At 36.6% G+C, this 19,047-nt stretch overlaps 1 protein-coding gene across 1 annotated transcript; it reads left to right on the top strand.

Annotated features, from left to right (window-relative positions):
* The first annotated feature begins 8,069 nt into the window (after window positions 1-8,069).
* On the top strand, window positions 8,070-9,599 carry LOC132639766 (uncharacterized). Its single transcript, XM_060356187.1, has one exon. The coding sequence runs from the start codon at window positions 8,070-8,072 to the stop codon at window positions 9,597-9,599; it is 1,530 nt and encodes a 509-aa protein (XP_060212170.1).
* The last annotated feature ends 9,448 nt before the right edge of the window (window positions 9,600-19,047 follow it).

Raw genomic sequence — 19,047 nt, forward strand, 5'->3', positions numbered from 1 at the left:
CATACTCTCACGATTTGATATAAACGGTGACTTATAATTTCCCGACGCAGGAGATATTTTCAAATCCCAGGTAGTACTGCTATCGTGCTATCCATAGGCATACTGTCTTTCTTTCTTTTGACGATCATTGAGATTCCTATAAATATTCCTCTTTTAAAACTCTCATCTCTTCCAACGTCGCGATTTTTCTTTAGTAATCCCGTCTGTCCCTGATACTTATCCTTGATCACTTGTAGGCCTTCTCACTTCCTCCGTTACCTTTTTGGGGTACGTCTGCTGCGTATTTACTTGTAACAAAAATTTCTCTGGTACGAGCGATTCGAATCATAGCCCGGGACACAACGTATTGCATTAACAAAACTTATTTTCTTGATTTGCTAAACCTTTATTATCTTGTCATGCCTCATTTCCCATGTCTGTCTCATAATATACTTGCATTTAGTCCATTTCCACTTTTCTTTAGCACATCCTTGCTATATTAGTTCATCTTGAATTTCGACTCCTTCAAGCCAGCACATTTCCTTCTTCTGTACTTGGGAATATTCTAATTTGTCTAAGAATGTTCTCATAAACCAGTAACATTTGAGTATTGACCGTCTTTGGTAGTCAATTGGCCGAGCCTAGCGATCTTTCAACTCCTCTAGTCCATATAATACCAAAGTTACTATCATCGCATGGTTGACTTATTTCTCTTTTGCTAATTGAATTCTTGTATCAAGTCAAATGTCCACACATATTGGACACAACTCAAACCACTTCCTTCCTTCATGCCTAATAGTCCCCTAGGTTAATGAATCAATGGTGACATTAGAATTCATTAGGCTCCTTCAGCCGTAAAATAGTGCATTACATTTATTCATACGTATATACCATTATTGGTCTGGACCGAAAAAAAACTGTGCAGGATTCCGCTTTTCTTCCGCGATGCGGAAGGAAAGCACAATGTTCTGAGACCTTCCGCTTTCCTTCCGCGATGCGGACAGAAAGCGCAATGTCCTGAGGCCTTCTGAGCAGGACTCCGCTTTTCTTCCGCGATGCGGAAGAAAAGCGCAATGCTCTGAGGCTGATTTTTGAATGAGAAGTCAATGATCTAGCCTTGGCCTTTCGGAGTGACATAAGGTCATAACCTCTGAATGAATTATGGAGCTCGTATCGAATCCAAGGAATTAGCTTAATGATGATAAACATGATAATATGGTAAGGATCAATCAAATAAGTAAGGCATTAAGATCTGAAATACGTAGCATAGGAATGGAGTGAAGTTGTTATGGAACGCTCATGTTCATGTTCTAATTGGGTTCGTGCCAAAGAAAGAAGGAAACGAACACCTTACATACCTTATCCGTCAAGCCACCACTTAAAGAATTCCTTACATCGAAGCTTGCCCTTCATCCGAGCCTATATATCGAGAAATATATCATTAATCATACTTTCATCGCATTTCCATCAACTTATAAGTACTCATAGACATCCTTTCCCCAGTACCCTTGAGATTTCTCTTACTCTTGGTACTCGATTCCGAGTTGGGTTTATATCATACCAGTAAAAGTCGATACTTTCTCTCATATTCTCGCGATTTGTCCTTTTCTTAATTTAGCTCATAGAGTCCCATGGTTTCTCTTAACTAATTGTTTGTATCATAATCATGCGTCATAGTCCATTCTAATGTCCCGCCGATTCTTGTTCTCATCATGAAATTTTAGTAAAATACACTATTTTCTTTCTTCCTTCATTCATTTCTTATTTCCCTTTACGATAGCATAGCTTGCTCGTATGTGTGTTTATTTCTCGTATATTCGTCTTGTTTCCTTTATAATCGTATCTCTACCCCAAGTCCACTGTCGTATGCCATCACTGTCTACCCTTGGCCAACCTTATTAATTTATTAAACTTCCTCTCATAGTCACCAATCACATAACTTCCTTTAATCAATTCATAACCGCATTTTCTCGTACTTCTGTCCTCAAGGTCCTCCTAAATTTTCGTTGCTCTTAAAGTACTCTTTTCCCGTTTGCCACTTAATAGTATCTACTTAGAAGTTTGCAGGACATTCCACTATGAGTACAAACCCATCTTGATCTCGTATATATATATATACTTCTAGGGTGAAACTTTCCCATACTCGTTAACTTCCTTCCCATATCAATATCTCTTTGTTATCACTTACTAACCAATCTAATCTATAAATCGTAATACTGTATTTGAGTTTCTAATGTCAATTTTCTTTGTGTTTCCAATAGATCTCAATCCTCCGAAATCTCGGATGCAATTCATTCCAATTTCTTTAACTACTAATCATTTTTACCTCCAGGATTCCTCCCTTAAATCAAATTAAGATCATTCTAAAACTTCTCTTTGAAAGCGTCTCATAGTTGTCCCTTCAATCATGACTTACTAAACGGCTGATGGTCACATTTTCCCTTTACTCTTTCTCTATAGAAATGCAAGCAATTCAATTTGTAAAAATTTCGGCAGAGTTTCCTCTATAATTCTTACTACCTCATTCCTGCACACAGCCCAGAAAATACATCCAATGCCCCACCGAGCAATCACAAATACCATAATATCTTGATCAAGTTCTTATATCAACATCTATCCATATTAATAAAACAGAAACATACCTTTCGAATGAACAATTTCAATTCGAAGCAATTTCCTCGTAGCGACATAATCAACTGCTTATCCATGATCAAAGCATTTGGTTAGGATCAGGGGCGCCATATCCTATGATTTAGCTCTATGGCACGATCTAAGAATAAAAAGAAAGGCCAATGGTTCCTAAATGCCCTGCAGCCTCTTGTTTATAAGTGTGGCGCGCTTCACACCTATAAACAAGACTCTACTGGACACGACTTTGCAGACAACCCCTAGGACGAACTGCTCTGATACCAATTTGTCACACCCCAGTCCTGATAGGGCATGATGGGCACTCGACCCTTTACTTAGAGCCGAGCGAACCCGCTGGTTCTCGTTATATTCATAAACTCACTGGACTCTTAATTTCACGAAATGAAATGCATACTGAAGGCTTTTCAAAAACATTCTTTTCGTCTTTCTCAAATCAAGTAAAATCCGTAGTCATATGAAATTTGTAACATAATGCATAATGATACTTCGGCTTGCAGAGCCGCTTGCAAGACTGACATGCTATATACGTGGCTCTGTCTGCAAAGTCTCTAACATAAATCAATATACCATAACATAGATACTCTGACTCGGCAACACTCCCAGAAAGAAATGGAGCTCGCCAATCCAGCTGAAACATCTTCTAGCAATATCCTATACTCATCTGTATACACCTGCGTGGCATGAAATGCAGCGTCCACAAGAAGGGACGTCAGTACGAATAATGTACTGAGTATGTAAGGCATGAGTAACAACATAACACAGATATGAAAAGTAACAAGGAATAAGAGAGATAACCTGTACATCTGAATGCCTCATGGGGTGGATGTCATGCATGCTTAGCCTTTAAAAAAAAATATTTCTATACATATACATAGTACCATGCCCGGCCATTAAGGCTCGGTGTCATATATATAGTATCATGCCCGGCCATTAAGGCTCGGTGTCATATATATAGTATCATGCCCGGCCATTAAGGTTCGGTGTTATCATCATTAGCCCGCGTCCGGGGCAATATCATAACATGCCCACTGCAGTGGTGTGCACACCTACGTGCCATGCCCGACCGACTATAGCGCGGCGCGGTGTGAGAAAATACATACATATATATAAATCATGCATGAGAGCCAAATAAAAGCTACAAGTACATCGGAGTGACGTAAGGTCGGTAACCTCCGATTATATTATGGAATAATCATCGTCGCTTTGTCTCACCTTGAAGGAACAATTATTATAAGGTGAGACCAACAACAATGAATAAAATTAAGAAAGGTCAAAAGATAGCTCAATATTTTCATATCGTCATTGAAATCATCAACTTGGAACCTTTGAACATAAAATCGTTCTCATCATAGTCATCATAATAATATAAAGCTCATGTACATGGAAATCTCTATGGATAAAAATTATCTCATAATAACATGAAATCTGTATGCCTTGGAGCTTGGATAAATAAATCTCTCATAATCATCATCATGGTTATCATAAAAAGAATTATTCATCTTTACCATCATAAAAACTTTAAGAGTCATGAATCTCTAACATTCTTGGAAATGAAAATTTTTATAGAATTCATGCATGGTTTGGTAGGAAAAGAATCATGCCTTTAGAAGCTCAATAACATCATAAGGATCACAAAATTCGTGGACTTCTAGGATTTGCGGAAGCAATGATATTATGGTACGACACAAAGGTTTATAACGAAAGGATCATGCCTTTAGAAAGAAAGGGACTAGCCTTAACATACCTGGAATATAATTTCTCGACTCCCAACTTACTTCCTGTCTTGCAATTCACTTAAGATCATTCGTAGCCTCGTAATCTACATATACAACCATTCATACTATTGTTAGGCTCATCGTCATACGCTCGTCTTAAACCCTTAATTTAATTCCATTTAGAATCTGCCGAAATTCGGGCAGCATCTCCCCTGTTTATATGCCTAGCCCGAAATCGTAATATCAACAACCAATAAACAACAACAATACCAACATCATCAACACCATTATCCATACCAATATATATCCTAAAACATCCCACACAATGTGTCTTTTCTAAATTTCTCAACTAACCAACTTATGATGCAACTATTTAATAACTTTGTTTCCGTAAAGAAGCTGAAATTAATACCAATAAGGGGAGATTCATACCTTTTCCTTGTTAGGACAATAATATATCCAACATTCACCTTGAATCGAAGCCAATTCCGCCGCAAGATGATACTATAATCACTACCGCACGTTACTTGGACCTCGATTAATACTTCGTCACTTGAAATTACCCAAAATTCTCACTTTTGTGATGTATTTTTGCTCCCCTAAGTTTCTGAATTTTCTGGAAATTTTGAGAGGTCTTTATGACCAAAAAGAGGGATTTTAACCCTTTTTATAAGTGGGCAAAGTCGGCAGTACTGTAGCGGTACTGTAGCAATCCTGTTTCTGCGTTGACAGCTCAGTTTGTAACGTTCCTAATTCTCTACTCCAATATCCTATCAACAAGCAGTTTGTTGGGTTATAAACTAGACTCGACGAACTTCATTTTAGGCTTTTGTTTCACCTTAAAACTCCTAATATACTAGGAGATATGCCCCTCCAAAGTTGACTAAAAATTTGCCCAACATTTCTCAAATTTTCATCGAACTTATTTTCTTCAATTTGCTTGATCTCGAAATCTTCCGGAACTCTCCATACATGATATTTATCATTTATTATACTTGATAATGACCATGTTCTTGTGTTTCAAAATAGTCTTTCCCGATTACGACTTACGAGATAGTAATTCATCCGTTACTTCATTGTTACATACTTCCCATGGCTTGTACCTTCCAAAATATAATGGGACGTCTCTGATACTCCATTACTACAGTGATGTACGTGTCATGCTTATGCTCTGAAAATGCGGGGTGTAACAATTCGCCTGTTCCATGATTTGGGGTTGGTGTTTTCTGATCCAGTTCCAGTTTTTTTTTTTTTTTTTTGATAGTCAAGCTGCACTACATATTGCCAAGAATCCTATCTTCCACGAGCGCACCAAGCATATTGACATTGACTGCCACTATGTTAGGGATTGTTTGGTTTCTAGGTTGATCTCACTTCATCATGTTTCTACTTATGAGCAGCTTGCGGATATTTTAACCATTTGTCTTTGTAATGACTTGTAAATATTCTTGTATCTTTTCTTTACTGCAGCCCATTTTGTAATATTTGGCCCAGTTGGGTTTGTAACTATGACCCGGTCCGCTAAACTTTAAGTGAGGGTGGAAGGGTCTAGACAATTTATTCAGTTCATTTTGAATCATACACCGTAAATAAAAATCTTTTCTCTTTTTTTCTAGGGTTTCTTTTATTTTCTCTCTTCGATTAACGATGGATACGGACCTTAACAGAACGAGCCAAAAAATACATTGTTCCTTTCCTCAATGTTCTAAATTTGCAATACTTTGATGATTTGGCAGCAATGAGATGTGGTAGTTTTACAACGATATTACTGAACATATAGTGCATGTCTCTTGCTGATTTCTTTAATTGGTGTTAATTTTTCATCTTCATGTAGCTTTTTTGGTTGCAGTTGTCTATTAATAATAATACTTCGTTGTTTTATTCTGTTTCATTTTCTTCACAGTTTTGCCTCTCTGTTGTGGTAATTATATATGTTCATGTGTTTGTGTAGTATTTCAGTGTGTGCGCGCGCTAAGCACTGCTCTTCTACTTGCATACTTTTCCAACAAGGTTAGATTTTTAAGTAAAATTTTCCTCTTTTATCCCACAAGTTTTTTGACGTATATATATACTGTAGTGACCCAAGTAAAACTATTTACATTGGTATTATGTATTCTTGTGTCGATAGAGACATCCCTCCCAGTTGAAATTAAAATAGGCAACAGTATCCATAAAAAAATTGTATGAAGGTTTGAACTTTTTCTGGAAAATATGTGCCAAATAAGATATAAAATATTGTACTTTTGCACCAATTTAATTCACCAAATACATAGCATAAAATTTTGCTTTCACTTTAAGCTTATCAGCCAGGAACCTCACTCTACAGATTAATTAAATTCTCTGGTTAAAAACTCATGCTTTTATAGATGTATATCGTTGCAATCCATAGGCATCTTAGTTCAATGCACTCAATTATGCGCTACAAATTTGAAATCAATGCACTTCCAAATTAAAGTTTGATAAATATGGGCTGGAGTTGTTAAGCACGCTTTAGCCAAGCAAGTATGCAATGAAAGTAAGCGCTGCAACTTACAAGGCTCCGTCCAGCATTGTTATAAGAAGGTGAAATTTCTCAAGCATGAGATATTTTTAACCTCTCTACCAAACATAAGATAGGGGTAAGGTCTATCGGAAACACCCTCTCTACCTCACACAAGGTAGGGGTAAAAGAAGGTGAAATTTCTCAAGCATGAGATATTTTTAAAACATTCTACCTCACACAAGATAGGGGTAAGGTCAATCGGAAACAACCTTCCTACGGGGTAAAGTTTGCAAACACCCCACCCTCTCCAAACCCTATTTGTGAGATCACATTGGTTGTATTGTTGTTGTTGTCGATGAGATACTTTAAAACCATAAACAATAACTATGCGCCATGGATACTCTGTCAACTAATAAACACAATGTTGACTGCTTTGTTGAGGAATGGTTGTAGAAGATCCATTGATGCCTTCCAGAGTGAAACTTGTCATTGAAGGCTATCCTTATGCAACGGACAACCTTCTCATATGGTCAAATCAAGTTGGTTTTGAATTACGTTATGTTTTGAGCTCTTTGAAAGTTACTTCCTTGAATTTGTACATGTAGTTTAAAAGAAAATTTAGCAAATTCCAAGACTAAGATATCTTCAATCCTCTTAATTATCATCATACCTCTTAATTATTGAGCAAAGCTTCCTAATAATGCGAGTCTAATTCTTTAAATTAGCTGCTTGATTTCACTTATCCTAATAATGTACAACAACAATATGTAAACTTGCTTTCTTAACTTCATTTTAAATCCATGTTAATCACATTTTTTACTGTGGATCTCAATCCAATCTATATATAATATAATATAAAGCTAGAAATAAACAAGGTGATTTGGCACCTCTCCATGGCCACCATTTCTATTTATCTTTTTTTCTCCTTTTTTTGGCCTTTTCCCTATTTTTTCCCCATTTATGTGCTATGTAAAAAGACTTAAATTCATTCATTAAAGTCTCTTTATTTTATGTTGAATATGTTTAAGTTTTTACTCTAAAGATGAATGAAACCTTTTGTTTATCTTTTGTCAGACTTTTGTCTTTTACTCTGGTAATTTTTCTTGCTTTTTATATGCTGCCATAGCATGGATGACCTGTTTACCCCAAATTTGGATAATTAATTAAATTTATGAGTGAGGTATAGGATATGTGATAAATTTTAATCTATTCTTTGATTGAGAGAAAATGGAATAGAATTAACTATGAATAATCTAAGTAATAGTTTTGGTGATAGTTTTGGATATTTTGAGGGGAAAAGAGGTTTGAGGCAAGGGGATCCTATTTCCCCCTTGCTATTTGTGTTGGTCATGGAATACTTATCACGAGTCTTGGCCAAAATGGCAAAACTACCAGATTTTAGATACCACCCGATGTGCAAACAGCAGGGGTTAACACACTTAGTTTTTGCCGATGACCTGATGATATTTTGTAAGGGACAGCCAGCATCTGTGCGAAGAATTATGGAAGCTTTGGGGCATTTCACTGAAGCAACAGGTTTGGAAGCAAACGTTGATAAATCAAGTCTGTATTTAGCTGGAGTAGACGATGACACGAAAGAAGAGATAAGTCAAATTACGGGATATGCAATCGGCTCATTTCCTATAAGGTACCCGGGCTTACCATTATCACCAAAGAAATGGAACAAATTGGAATGCCATCAACTATGTCAAAAGATCACAGAAAAGATTCGAACTGTATCCACTAGGCACTTATCTTACGCAGGTAAACTACAAATCATAAATTCTGTCTTCTTCTCACTGCACAATTTCTGGGGATCGGTGTTCATACTGCCACAAAGTGTCATAAAAGAAGTGGATAAGAAATGTAGGGAGTTCCTTTGGGGGAGTACAACGGAGAAAAAGAAAATCGCATTGGTTGCGTGGGAAAAGTTGTGTAGACCAAAGCGCCAAGGGGGTTTAAACATTAAGGGGTGCAAAATCTGGAATATGGCAGCGGTTGGGAAACTAATATGGCACATAATGGAGAAGAAGGATATAATGTGGGTTAAATGGGTGCAAGGTGTATATATGAACAACTCTGATGACTTCATGAACCATGACCCTCCATCGGACTGCAGCTGGTACTGGAAAAGGTTAAACAAACTCAAATTGCAAATGGTCAACTGGTATGTAAATGCACGATATACACTCACTGCAAATAGACAATATTCAGTAACTAAGGGATATATTCAGTTGATTGGAGAAGCACCAAGGTGGGACATTGCAGAACTGGTATGGAATCGAGTTGCCGTACCAAAACACAGATTCATTCTTTGGTTAGCAGTGTTGGGTCGACTGCTTACTAGAGTAAGGATGCAGGAAATTGGACTGGGATGTGAAGAGAACCAGTGTGTTATGTGTGCTGATGGGGCAGCTGAGACAGCAAGCCATCTGTTCTCAGAGTGTGTATGGACAAGAGGAATATGGGATTCAATACAGGGATGGTTAGGTGTCAAAGTTCACCAAAGAGAAATCAAGGAAGATATGCAGATCATCAAGTCTAAACACTGGAAACGGATCAAGAAAGATATAGCAGCAGCTGTATATGGTGCTGTTATTTACTACACTTGGATGGCAAGAAATAGCATGATTTTCCAAGGAAAGAACGTGAGCAGAAACTTGGTCATTCAACAGATACGAAATGTAATTACGGAAAGGCTAAATATAGTTAGAGATACAAAGAGAGGTAGGAAATGTAGTTCTTTTATACAAAACGTTGTAACTAGCTGCTAAATTAGAGGTCTATCAGTGCTAAAATAGATGCTCTCGTAGGTGTAATGACCCATTCGTTTGTTGGTATGGTAATATTCACAGTTTATTGCCAAAAAAAAATAATCTAAGTAATAATTGATGGTATGCACTGAACGTATATGCTAATATGTTGAATATTGTTTGATAGCACAAATCTAAAGATGAACACAATAAATCCGGACCAAAATCAGATATTGAGAGAGAGATTTGTATATATTTGCTAATACAAAATGTTCTAGAGTTCAAGAAGCCAACCCTTCAAAAGTAGGGTAGTGACCCTTATTTATAGTATCGCCTCATGGGCTTCATACAACATGAGGCCCTAAAGAATAAAGAAAAACTCTAAAATGGATTAGGATGGTCGTACGATCTGACACCCGTACGATTGACAGTACAATATGACAGGACGGTATTGACGCGTGGCAATCGTGCAACGGATCTCACGGACCAACGGCGGGGTGAAATTGAGAAGGAAAAGAAATTTTGAATATCCAACTAAACGTGGCGGGGTGAATGGTTTTAGTTCTATATAGTCTGGTAGGATTGTATTAGTTGCAAAAATAGTCTCCAACTCGTGGGAAGTGTTTGGCATTGGCTATATCAAAGATATGTTTATAAGCTGATTATCAAAGTATGGATCACTATTCAAAACAAAAAATTGATATTTGCTTAACAATGGATTTAGTATAGATATTTATACGACATCCACTACTTTATTTTCTTGGCTGTGAGATAAAGATGACAACAAAAGGAAATCAAGTATTATGAAACAGATTAAACAGCACCTGAACGTTTACTTTGAATAGATTTAGAAATTAGACCTCAAAGCTTGGGTACCTTACAATTATTCTTGAGAAATTATATCCAATTTCTTGACTGAACATCTATAGCTAAGTTGTCTGTTATATGAAATTCTTCATATTCCTCCATCTTGATCGCGTGTTTCATAGCTCTTTGTGTTCTATTCTGAACATTTTGGCATGGCTATCATTGTAATTGTTAAAAAAGACCGTGACTGGATCTATACTTATTTCATATTGAATTCAATTACCATTACAGGGTAATGATGGATAGCAACAATTATACTGAATTTGGAGTAAATATGACATATGGAGCTCATGTATACTTGACAGCGTGGTTGGTCAGTTGAATAACCCTGAATTCGCTTCGTAATGTGGTGAGAGCATAAATATCGTTCTGATAAGGTATGTCAGTTACAAGAATAATCTTTAACAATCTTTTGAGCATTTTCTAAAGCATGATCTTGATATCGGCTTTATTGGGTGGTATGCCTTTTTTATGTGATTTTTAACCTAGATCGAAGCTTAAGAGACTGGTTTGAGCCTTGAAAATTTCTTAGCTAAAATTAAGTACAACTTTTAATCTTTGTTTTCTCTCATTTGACTATTCAAGAGTGTACACCTTAGAAAGAATATGAAAATTAGGTAGGAAGAAAGAATAGATAAAGGAACAATGTAAAAAAAGTTTGAGAAGTTCACAGCAGGGAAATGGATACAACTAGAACTGTTCGCACGGTCATTTATTGCCAGAGAGCTTGTCCTTGCCCTTTAGAAGTGCTTCTACCAATAAATACGAACAACCTTGAACTGCTTGGCCTTACTTTACCTTTTTATCAAACAAAGAAGGAATTTGGCCTTTTCCTTCATAAATCATTATTAACTTTTTTTTTTAATGTCACCTTTGATTTAGATATTTACATCAGTGATGTTGTTATTGTTTAAAGTTAGTGAAAAAAATCAATTTTTAAGTCTAAATATCATTTTTTTAAAATTTCCTTTTGGAGATATATGTCGAGTATATATTTCAGTTTTTCATTCCTTCATGTGAGTACTAGACTATAGTTAGACACTAACTCAAAACGCAATGGCTCTTAGTATTACAAAACCCATATTTATTGCCTATTGAATTTTATTTTCTGCCAGAGCTTTAATATTTTAAGGGGTTGGTTTGTATCTTAATGAACGTGCATTTAAGATCAAAATTTTGATGTCTCGAGTTATTTCAAAGCTGGAGATATGGAGTTACTCAGATGTTGTTTAAAAAGATAATATGGTCTCGTGAAATGACATCTGGATATGCTGAGAAGGAGCTTGTAATGGAGGCAACTGCATTGTACATTCCTGTGGAGTAGGATCATCTGAACCTTTATGTTTGGTGCTTCTTTATTATTCAAGCTATCTACAGAATTGCATAAAAAGTGAACGATTCTATGATGATATACTTATCAAAAAGAAAAGAAAAAAGTAGTATGTCCAAGTGTATAGTTATTTTGGGACCCGGCTCCCCTCCTAGTGATCTCCTCATGTTCCTCCAGTGCTATCCTAAATGAACTCCACGTGTCCTTTTAATTTTTAACGGACCAGATGCATTTTGCTAACCCAATTAATATTAACCATAGTTACCAGCATTTCTCTATCCTCTTTCTTCACTGCTTTCGTTCCGCCCCGAAATCTATACAGAAATGAGAAAATAGAGCGAGTAGATGTAAAAATTTACTTGTGTAAACCAAGTAACTGGAACTAATAGGAATAATATCAAAAGAAAAATGTTAAAACAGAGTGAGCAGCCTCCTCAATTGAAGAATACAATTATAAAAACAGCAAGAGGTAAAGAAAATCCAAGAAAATTTCTTATGCCTTTCACAAAGAAAAACCCAAATTCTACATTCAAGTGCATCAACAATTTTTCCCTTTCCAATTTTCATGCCCTCTCTGTAGGTCCTTTAGTTGGTGTTTATAGTTCTAAAGAAATTTCAAGTTGACGAGTTTTTAAATTCGAAGAAGACAACAAACAAAGCTTTGTTGATACCCATTGTCGCCGGAACTTAGTTTTAAAGTGGTTGGATGCACTTTCGAATTTTTCAAAATTTATAACCCAATTGCATCCTTAGATTTGTTCTCCTCTAGTTATTGAGTGACTTGGTATGAAATGTGTTTTGTTTTTGTGTGAGTAAAAACAGTGATGAAAAAAGAGTGATTTGTGTTGGACATCTGCATTTTCCTGTTTTACTTTTCAAAGAGATTAGATAGTTAAGGAAGAGGTTTTGCTTACAGTGAGAAGGAAGGACCGAAGTGAGAGATAATATTAATCATAGTTAATATCATTGGGTTAGCAAAATGTATTTGGTCCATTAAAAGATTAACAGGACAGTGGAGTTCATTTAGGATAGTACTGGAGGGACAGGAGGAGATTACCACTGGAGGGGAGCTTGAAGAAAGAGGATAGAGAAATGCTGGTAACTATGGTTAATATTAATTGGGTTAGCAAAATGCATCTGGTCCGTTAAAAATTAAAAGGACACGTGGAGTTCATTTAGGATAGCACTGGAGGAACATGAGGAGATCACTACTGGAGGGGAGCCGGGTCCGTTATTTTGCAACACCTTGATCAATATATATACTAAGTGAGGGAACCTGATTAAGATTTACACTATCAAATCTGAAAATTAACAAAACAAGGTGGAATGTTGAATCATCAAGTGGGGGTGTACGTGTAACATGGTGGGAAACCATATACATAGAATAAGGCAAAGTGCAAATGACATTTTCCAATGCATTTGTTGGATATCAACTTTCAAGAACAAGAAAGCATATGCATGACTTCTCACGGCCAGATTGAGGTTTTAAAAAAAAAAAAACAGTTTGTAGCTTAATAAAATTCTAAGGAGAAGACAAGGAGATAGAGGTGGAAAAGCAAGAACAAGTATAAAGATTTAAGACACAAATTGGGGTCAAGTATCCAAGGTAAGAATTGGTTATTTCTTTTACATTTAGAATGAGTTGGATGCATTGTGAATATGTATAAAATGGTGCATGTTGGTATTGAATGTTGTTGAAATTTAAAGTTAGCCGTGTGAAGGGCTTATGTGAAGTAATGTTTGAATTTCTTGTACATGTATTAAGGATGGTTTGAATGATGTAGTGTGTTTGAAAGGAATGAAAATTGTGGAATTTTGTATGTGGTTGTGTTGAAGCCGTGTAGGAGTTGATTTAAGGAGTTAATGGACCGTTTTATGTGATACTTTAGTTGTTTATTGTTATGGACATAGTGGTGTATTGTTTGCATTTTAAATATGTGAGTTAAGATGTAAAAGAAATGATATATGTGGAAGTGGGAAAAACAGTCCAACCGTGGACTGTTTTATGTAAATGGATGGGCTAATTTAGTTTGAATGTTGATTGTTGTTGTCATGGGTTCTAAAATAAGAATGAAGACATTGATGGTTAAAAAGTGGAGTTGAAGTCGTTATGGGCTGTTGTAGGAGTTAGTATGCTATTAATATAGTCTCTTGCAGTTATATAGACAATGTTGCTAAACGTGTTATTGTTGTTTGGTTGGAGTTGGACAATTGCAAGTTATTGCGATTTTTGTAAACTTGATAGATAAGTGTTGATCACAAGAAATTGTAAATGGTAATGTTATGTTGCTGTTTTGGGCCGTGAGCAGGAGTTATTTTTTATCAAGCATGATAGTTAATTTTAAGTAGAATTATAGTTGTTGTTGTCCCGAACTATATGGCGAAAAGATTGAAAAGTTAAAGTTGGAATTGTGTTGATACGATCATATTGTCGCTTTTTTTTATTGGATTGAAGGAATTGAAAGTATAAGTGTGCCCATGTATTGTTGCTGGTATTTCTGTGTCTACGGGAACACAATTGGAAATTTGGATAGGTGAACCTATAAGGGGAAGTGCTGCCGAATTTTCGCCAAAATGCTAGATAATAGAATACTTAAGTGAGAACATATATATAGACTGGAATGTAGGTCCTATAGAAGAATGAACTATAGAGTGGCGAACTAGGAAATATAGTTACTAACGATAACGTCACTTTTATATAAATAGGCGAAAAGAGCAACGAGGCAAAAGGGATTCACGGATAGTCGTCGACAGGTATGTAAAGCTATCCTTTTCTTTCTCGTGGCATGTCCTAGATGTACTAGGTTTGAAATTGAACCTCGGGGGATATTCTGTTTATAGCAAACTAAATCTGAAAATGTCCATTTTTCATTCAATAGAATTGAATCCTATAAGTACGTTTTGTTGAAAGAATTTGGTAAGTTTACACAAATTGCTTGGAAAGTTAGGAGATTGTTTGAAGATCTCCAGGGATGACTCTATAGACTTAATGTACGTAAATTGAGCCTATCACTTTAGTTGGCCCGAGGTGGGCCCACTATGCTCGATTTCACTCTTATTGCATTTTAACCTATTTTGAGAAGTTTTAAAGGAAACGTCTTAACTACTCTTCTGACTACTAAATGACACTTGTTTAAGTTATTCTATTAAGTCTTATAAATTATTTTGGAATATGGAAATGATCCCAAGAAGACTATTATCACATAATCTATTTTGTAAATATACTCACCGTGACTATCGTGCGGTTTCATTAATACGGTTGTTGTTCGGAATACTCCATCGAGTCCTTGTAAAATGTATTATGTCTCATATTGCATTAGTTTCTCACTACTCCACTCGTGGATGTCTCAATGTTTCCTTCACTGAGCCCGGGCCAGGATATGTTGTCAAGTGTATTCCTCTACATTGTTCGCCGTGCCTCGATGGTGAGGGGGCAGGTATACGTGTACATGGGTTGTGGAGTATGATGTGCCATGTACACTATTTTGATATGATATGATATGATATGATCCGATATGGCCATTTGACATGACATGGTATGTTATGGGGTTATCCCCTATTCTGATCCTTATGTGTTGTGGCACCAGCGTCGGGAGGGTGACCACGTTCTGTCTACCGAGTCCCTTGGCGGGGGCCGGACATGATATGGCATATGTTTCTGTACACATTCCTTATGTTTTGAAATATGCATTTGGTATTCTGGATTTTTGCATTCCTTTCTGTTCGTTCTGTTTCCGGTTATGATTTTGGTTTCTCTACTTCAGGATTTACATATTCAGTACATATTTCGTACTGACCCCCTTTCTTCGGGGGCTGCGTTTTCATGCCGCGCAGGTACATACGACAGGTTCGCTGATCCGCCCGCTTAGGATCTTATTCCGCTGTTCTGAGGCGCTCTCTTATCCGGAGCCTATATTTTTGGTACAGTCTCCTGCTATTGTATAAATGTACGTCACTCAGGGGTACGACGGGGCCCTGTCCCGTCATATGATTTTGTCGGTCTGTTTAGAGGTCTGTGGACATGTTTGTGGGTTGGGGGTCTTCCTGTATGAATGCGTGTATATGTTGTGTTTGGGCGATCCCATTCGCCGCGGCGGCCGGTCCGCATATGTTTAAATGTTGCTTTGTTGGTCCTGTGTGGCCTTTGTTGGTATTTTCTGTGCGCAGGGTATATTGGATAGTCCGTAAAACAAAGGAAACTCTGCCGAAATTTTTCTGGAATTTATCTAAATTTAAAATATAGTCTTGTCGGCTTCTGCTATATACTAGAATGCGGTTAATAAAATCTGAGATAGCACCTGATAGATGTGTCTGGGTGCCCAGATCGGGCACTAGTCACGGCCTACGGGGTTGGGTCGTGACACCGGATAAGGTGCTCAAAACTTCCGCTTTTAAATAAGGAGCCAACAGAGACTAGGACAGTGTCTCTAAAATGTATCGTTGATGAGACTGTCTTGCTGAGAAACCTGAAGCTTTTTGACATGGATGCTAACTAATTCAACAGTCCAATTCCCTTCGAGCTTTATAATTTGTCAAAAACTATCAAATTTTTTATAGTGTTTTCTATAGTGTGTTGCCATTCCTTTTTGTTTTGACCTAGGGAATCTAATATGTCATCATTTGGAGTTTTACGATGACACTTTTCCTGATTTCAATGATATGTGGTGTGGTTAAATGGTTCATTTAGATCACTGCCAAGTAAAATGTTGCATTCTTTTAATCTCTACAGTTTAGACTTATTTAGTTTATGGCGCCTATGCACTTGGAGCAGATATAAATGAGCTACTAAAAATGTAAAATATTGGCCCCGTGCCAATACCTGAGCTTTTCTCTATGATGAAGCAAGAAGGATTTATGACTGATTAAGTAGACACTGATTGGCAACTTGGGCTGTCATGCAGGCAGTTGGACAAAGGAGTTAATGGATTCTATGTGGAAGGTTTATATTGCTATTTTTGAATAAAACATTATAGTTCTCTGACTCATCTTCTACTCCCAGTGGCTATATAGGAGAAGCATTTAGCTTATGTGTAAAACGACATGCACCAAAGAGTACTAAATATGGTATTCTCTTTTAGGGTTTGCTTGATGCATCATGATGTTGGAACTTCCGGATGAGGAGTTCAAAACTTCCGCTTTTAAATAAGGAGCCAATAGAGACTAGGACAGTGTCTCTAATCAAAAGTATCATTGATGAGACTGTCTTGCTGAGAAACTTGAAGCTTTTGACATGGATGCTAACCAATTCAACAGTCCAATTCCCTTCGAGCTTTATAATTTGTCAAAAACTATCAATTTTTTATAGTGTTTTTTATAGTATGTTGCCATTCCTTTTTGTTTTGACCTAGGGAATCTAATATGTAATCATTTGGAGTTTTACGATGACACTTTTCCTGATTTCAATGATATGTGGTGTGGTTAAATGGTTCAGTTGGATCACTGCCAAGTAAAATGTTGCATTCTTTTGTTTTCTACAGTTTAGACTTCTTTAGTTTTTGGCGCCTATGCACTTAGAGCAGATATAAACGAGCTACTAAAATTGTGAAATGTTGGAATACTTGAGCTTTTCTCTATGATGAAGCAAGAAGGATTTATGACTGATTAAGTAGACACTGATTGGCAACTTGGGCTGTCATGCAGGCATGTTGGACAAAGGAGTTAATGGATTCTATGAGGAAGGTTTATAGTGTTATTTTTTAATAAAACATCATAGTTCTCTGACTCATCTTCTACTCCCAGTGGCTATATAGGAGATACATTTTAGCTTATGTGTAAAATGACAGATGAACCAAAGAGTAATAAATATGGTATTCTCTTTTAGGGTTTGCTTGATGCATCATGATGTTGGAACTTCCAGATGAGGTGCTCAAAACTTCCGCTTTTAAATAAGGAGCCAACAGAGACTAGGACAGTGTCTCTAAAATGTATCGTTGATGAGACTGTCTTGCTGAGAAACCTGAAGCTTTTTGACATGGATGCTAACTAATTCAACAGTCCAATTCCCTTCGAGCTTTATAATTTGTCAAAAACTATCAAATTTTTTATAGTGTTTTCTATAGTGTGTTGCCATTCCTTTTTGTTTTGACCTAGGGAATCTAATATGTCATCATTTGGAGTTTTACGATGACACTTTTCCTGATTTCAATGATATGTGGTGTGGTTAAATGGTTCATTTGGATCACTGTAAAGTAAAATGTTGCATTCTTTTGTTCTCTACGGTTTAGACTTCTTTAGTTTTTGGCGCCTCTGCACTTGGAGCAGATATAAACGAGCTACTAAAAATGTAAAATGTTGGGCCCGTGCTTTGCATTGGCCAATCTTATCTAGTTATATAAAAAAGTTGGTACAAGTGCCATTTGCACAAGTAATCACTTTTAAGGATGCCTTTAAAACATGGGATTAGCGCAACTATATCCATTTTAGTTTACAATTTTTGTACAAATGTGTCCCTTAAACACCATTAGCAAACCCGTCACACCAGTACATCACTCATAGCCACTATCCCCTCTCTCTAAATTTATTTCAATGGTTCAAATAAAATTTAGATCAGTAGTATGATGTTTGAACGACTCAAAGTAAATTTCAGACCAATATCTGAAGTTTGCACTGCTAATTAACTATTAGTAACAACCAAGATAATTTTTGTTGGAGTATCACATAAGTGAGATAGGAGGTCTTGGACAATCTTCTCCTCATGAGCTACCTTTTGCGGTTTTGTTAGGCCTAGGATTTATTTTTTAAACTTTTTTGTGGTTATAACCCTCCTTAGATACGCACCTCCATTAACACGCCCCTTAAATCCTCACCACTGAATTTTCTACTAGTTAGATCTTACTTTTCCTCCCAAACTTACCATGTTCTTCTTTGACAACAACTAGTAGTTGTTCCATCTTTCTTAGTGATGATCATGTATTCATGTTCGAGAGTCTACAATTTTCTACATACGCAAATATGAATCCCAACACTAATCCTTCTTCTTCATTATCTTCCATGTCTTCTACACGCTCCACCTTCAATTTACTCGTATTTTTAATGAGAAAGGGAAGGCCAATTACTGTGTCAATAAGATCTTTGCATTGTCATGGAATATCTCGATGAAACCAGCAATTATTTATTAAGGAGTGAAGAGTGGAATGTTTATAGAACATTTTAAACCGTGGCTAACTTGTAAATACATGATAAGAAAGTGGCTATACTAAGTAAATAATCCCATTGTGTTGGACGGCCCAATATAAATGAACTGGGCTACCTCCCAGATGGTCTAAGTTGACG

Source organism: Lycium barbarum, chromosome 5 (genome assembly GCF_019175385.1).
Source record: "Lycium barbarum isolate Lr01 chromosome 5, ASM1917538v2, whole genome shotgun sequence".
Lineage (NCBI taxonomy): Eukaryota > Viridiplantae > Streptophyta > Magnoliopsida > Solanales > Solanaceae > Lycium > Lycium barbarum.